Source organism: Ursus maritimus, unplaced genomic scaffold (genome assembly GCF_017311325.1).
Source record: "Ursus maritimus isolate PB19 unplaced genomic scaffold, ASM1731132v1 scaffold_19, whole genome shotgun sequence".
In the NCBI taxonomy this organism is placed as follows: domain Eukaryota; kingdom Metazoa; phylum Chordata; class Mammalia; order Carnivora; family Ursidae; genus Ursus; species Ursus maritimus.
Window position 1 is genome coordinate 40,953,679 of NW_024424341.1, and position 4,849 is coordinate 40,958,527.

General features: G+C 61.1%; 1 protein-coding gene across 1 annotated transcript in view; it reads left to right on the forward strand.

Annotated features, from left to right (window-relative positions):
• ZNF444 (zinc finger protein 444) overlaps positions 1–4,474 on the forward strand; it is a 15,696-nt gene extending 11,222 nt beyond the window's left edge. Inside the window, 3 exon segments of the mRNA XM_040633763.1 lie at positions 2,089–2,173; positions 3,757–4,285; positions 4,287–4,474. Of these exon segments, the coding sequence (XP_040489697.1) occupies positions 2,089–2,173; positions 3,757–4,285; positions 4,287–4,353 (681 nt within the window). The 3' untranslated portion in view covers positions 4,354–4,474.
• The last annotated feature ends 375 nt before the right edge of the window (positions 4,475–4,849 follow it).

Genomic DNA, 4,849 nt, shown 5'->3' on the forward strand with positions numbered 1-4,849 from the left:
GGGGGGGGGGGGGGGGGGGGGGGGCGCCTGCCACAGAGGCCAGTGGTGGCGGGCACCTGGCACGTGTCCTGCTGCTGGCCTGCCGCACCGGGGCAGACGTCACCTGTGGGTCGCTGGAGCCCCACCGAGGGCCAGGGTGCTGGGGAGTTTCCTGCTGTGCCCTCGGCATCTGCCAGTCTGGGTCAGGACTCGGGGTGAGACCGAGTGCCACCTCAAGCCCGCTGCCCTGACCCCAGGGTGGGAGGTAACTTGCTTGGGTCCCACAGGCAGGTCTGTGGCTGGAGGCACCTAGGGACCTAGTCGGCCTCATGCCAGACCCTGACTCCACACCTCGGTACCCCCTTATCTTGACCCCCTTCTTCAGGAAGTGTTTCTTCATCAGAGCAAAGGCAGACGGTCTGACCCTTTTCCCCATCCGTCGTTCACTCACTTGGTGTCTGCTGGGGACTGTGGGAAGAGGCACCCGGAACTGGAGCCCTGCCGGCTTCCCCGGTGGTGGGAATGTGAAGCGGGGCGGTCGCAGTGGGAGACGTCCGGCATTCCTGTGACGGTTCAGCACGTGCTGCCCTGTGAGCCAGCAGTTCACTCCTGCGTGTACGTCCACACACAGCTTGTCCTGACGGGAGGGGAATGGCAGCAGGGCGGCAGCCTCCGTAATCGGCAAGAAGCGGAAACGACCCGTGTGCCCACTGGAACGAGCAGAACGTGGTCCAGCCACGCGAGGGACTGAAGCACTGACACCCACTGGAGTCGAAGACACGACGTGGAAAGGGGAGGGGGCCAGTCGAAAGGGACTGTGGGCTGCGAGATTCCGTTAACGCAGCATCCAGAACAGGCGAATCCACAGACACAGAGAGAAGACGGGGTTCCTGGGGCTTGGGAAGGGGCGTGGCTGCTACTGGGTTGGGATTTAGTTTGCAGGTGACGAAAATATTCTGAAACTGGTGATGGTCGCACGACTCTGAATGCACTGAGAGCCACGGAGTTGTATTCTCAGTAGGCGAATTACGTCTCACGACAGCGGTTATTAAAGTGATTGGCGCTGGGGATACCACAGAAGGAAGGCAGGCCGGGCCCTGCCCTCCAGGAGCCCACAGTCCGTAGGAGGAGATGGGCAAGGACAGGCCTAAAAATGCGGTGTGACAGTTCCGCTGGCTCTGTCTGCCGAACGTTTCAGGACAAGTGATAGCAGCTCCAGACGAGCTTGACAGCAATCGAAGAAGGTACACTTCCCAGATCCTCCTGTGAGAAAACCGAAGACACCCCGAGAAAGAAAACTGTTGGCCAGTATCCTTACTCTCAAAATGATTATGGTGCATGAAAAAACCCCCCCGAAAGTACCTATTTACTCTGTGGTTCTGTATCGTTTCTAGAATCTGAAAACAGCCCCGTAGCGACGGGAACCGCATCAGCATTTGCTGATTTGCAGTGCAGGGAGGCAGAGACCCCAGCCGTGCACGAGGAAGCTCTGAGGGGTGAGGAAGCTCTGAGGGGCGGATAGATATGTTCGCCATCTCGGCTGCGATGGTAGTTTTGTGCGTGTGCACCTGTGGAAACTCCCTGGATCATATGCTTTACATGTATGTGTTTATAAGTACGTCCGTCGTAAGTTCCGTGAAGCGGTTGAGTAGTGCAGTGTGGTAGGTAGCAGGCTAGGGGCTGTTCTTCCGTCACACAGGGTCGGAAACCTGTGTGTGGTGGCAGGGAGGGGCTCGGTCAGGGCCTGAAGGGCATGTCTAGGATTTAAAGCAGCTGTATCAGTTGTCTGTTGCTATGTATCAGATCACCCCAAACTTAGAGGCTTGCAACAACAAACACTTGTTGTCTCACACAGTTTCTGTGGGTCAGGAATGTGGGGCAGATCTGACTCAGGGTCTCGTGAGGGGGTCAGCTGGGGGCTGGAGGGTCTGCTTCCCAGACGGGTCCCTCACATGGTGACCGGCAGGAGGCCTGGTGGCCGGCTTCCCCCAGAGCACGTGATAGGACTTGATGACTGAACGTAGTCGGGGTCACAGGGGAGAAAAATTCGAGGTGGCTTCTCATTTCGCTGTGGTTTCTCATTTCTGAGTGTGGTATCTCTCATTTCAGGGACCAGCGGTGAGGGTACCTCAGGATGTGACAGAAGGCTCCGGGGTGACCGTTGGCAAGGATGATGTGGGCATGATGCCCTTAGGTGAGTAGCTCACCCCCTCTCCCACACGATGCTCCTCTCCCACCTGAGGGCATCCCCATCCTGCTCAGCATTCATTTGCTCAGTGAACATTCCTGGTGTCCCTGCCACGTGGCAGGCCCCCAGCTGGGTACCAGGGCTGGAGATGGATCAGACATGCCCCCACGGAGGGCACAGTGAGGTCAGACAGGACAGCCGGCACCTGGCCGTGCATACCAGCTGTCGGTGTGTGCCAGCCACTGTCTTCCCAGCTCTCCTGCAGCCTGTGTTGCCGCGTGGGAATGGGGCCCACTACATCAACAGTTTTTTCTCAAGAAGAGACAAAAGTTTGGGTTTTTATGACACTGCCTGATTTTCAAACGTTTTTTACATTTTTAAATACACTGCTGTGCACCCAGCCAACACCGCCTTTGGCCAGCCCGCTGGTGCACTCTGCTGTCTGGAAGCCCACGGCTAGCTGTAGAAACCTGCATCCAGCAAGCTCAAGCAGCTTGCCTAAGGCCATGCAAGTCAAGGCCAGAGCCAGGGTGGGGACGGTGGCTTCTGCCCCGATAGGAGGCATCTCTGCACCCAGGAAAGGAGGCCCGGACGCCAAGGCTGCGGACCTGGTGGCTGGTGTGGAGGAAATGTATGGGTGGGAGCAGGAAGGTTACACTTTCTTTGTTGCACTGGGATCGTTTTTGTAAAGTGAGTCATGAGCTGGGGCTTATATCCCTGGAACTCCATAGAGCAGTTTAAAAACCTGGAGAAAGGAAATGTGAGGTTCATTTGTCCACCTGACTTACCCACCCATCGTTTGTCTACCCAGATACCCACTCAGACACCACCCACCCCCTTCACACATCATGGAGTCAGCCCACCTACTCTCCACGCATCAGTCCACATCCCTGCTCACTCATGCATCTGTCTCCCCGCTGTCCCCTGTCCTCCATCCACTCCCATCCACCCATCTGTCCACCTGCTGTCCACCCATCTATCCATCATCCATCTATTATTTGTTTTAAACCAGGAATTTTTTTAAAGATTTTATTTATTTGAGAGAGAGACAGCATGAGCAGGGGGAGGGACAGAGGGAGAAGCAGACTCTGCACTGAGCAGGGAGGCTGAGGCAGGGCTCAGTCCTAGGATCTGAGGTCATGACCCTAGTGGAAGGCAGACGCTTAACCCACTGAGCCACCCAGGCACCCCATCGTCCATCTATCACTTATCCACCAATCCATCCATCCGTCGGCCCTTCACCCCTCCATCTGTGCCCTCTCCCATCTACTCTTCCATCCACCAAGCTGCTGGTGGGTACACCCCTCCTCTTCCTTCATGCATCCTCCGCCACATCTGTGCCTCCGCGTGCATCCGTGTATTAGGCACTGACTGCGGCGCGTAGCGAGCCTGGGCCGGTCCCGGGACACAGGATGCATAGGAAGCCTGCAGTCAGCCCTTCCCTTGCCCCCGTGGTTTCCTGACATTAGGCTTTGCAGCAGCAGGGCCCTTCCTAACTGTTGCCGTGATCCCCGGCTTGCCCCCGCCCTCTGTACCCTGCCCGCCACGTGCAGAGCCCCGTGCCCTCACTCTGTGCCTTTGCCCGGCAGGAGATGCGGCTCCCGGGGCTGAGGTGCTGGCGACGGGGGACGCCCAGGCCTCGCGCCCCTACAAGCAGGAGCCGGGCAGCCCTCCACCGGCCCCCGCGGCACCGCCTGCGCCCGGCCTGCCCCCTTTCATGGCGGCAGTGGCGGCGGCGGCCCCGGGCACCACCTCCTGCCCCGAGTGCGGCAAGGCCGCCCTGAAGCCCGCCCACCTGCTGCGGCACCGGCAGAGCCACTCGGGCGAGAAGCCGCACGCCTGCCCCGAGTGTGGCAAGGCCTTCCGGCGCAAGGAGCACCTGCGGCGCCACCGCGGCACGCACCCCGGCGGCCCCGGGCCGGCCCTGCGCCCGCTGCCTGCGCGCGAGAAGCCGCACGCCTGCTGCGAGTGCGGCAAGACCTTCTACTGGCGCGAGCACCTGGTGCGCCACCGCAAGACGCACTCGGGGGCACGGCCGTTCGCCTGCTGGCAGTGCGGCAAGGGCTTCGGGCGCCGGGAGCACGTGCTGCGCCACCAGCGCATCCACGGCCGGGCGGCGGGCGCGCGGAGCACGGCGGGCGGGCCCGGGCGGCGGGGGCCCCTTCCCGGCCTGGCCGCTGGGCTAGCTGCCGCCGTCCGCACCGGCCCCAGGCTGACCCCTTCTGTTCCCTTTGCGCGTTCTGCCCCGGGCCACACTTCCCTCTTCGGTTCTCGCGGCCTCCCAGGCCTTCCCACTCCGTGCAGGTGCGTCCACGAGCCCCGCCTCCCCCTTCCCTCCACCTGCCGCCCGCCCCCGGGCTGAGCGAGGCCGCGCAGGAGCCCAGGAGCAGAGCGCAAGGCGGGGGCGGCTGGTGGGCCCTGGATCCAGAGGAGGCTGAAGGAAGGAGACCCGTCCCCAGAGGGGGAAGGCGGGAAGGGGTGACGGCCGGGGCTCTGCTAGTGGGCTTCTTGGTCTCGCCCCTCTCTGCGGCCGGGAAGGCACGTGATGGACAGAAATGCCTGTTCCTGGGAAGCACCGCGGAGACAGTTCACCAGCATCTGGAGAGTAATAAAGTTATCGATGAGAGGTGTGGTCAGAGTCCCAGGTTCTGTGTGGGCGGCCCCACCTTGGACTCCCCACCG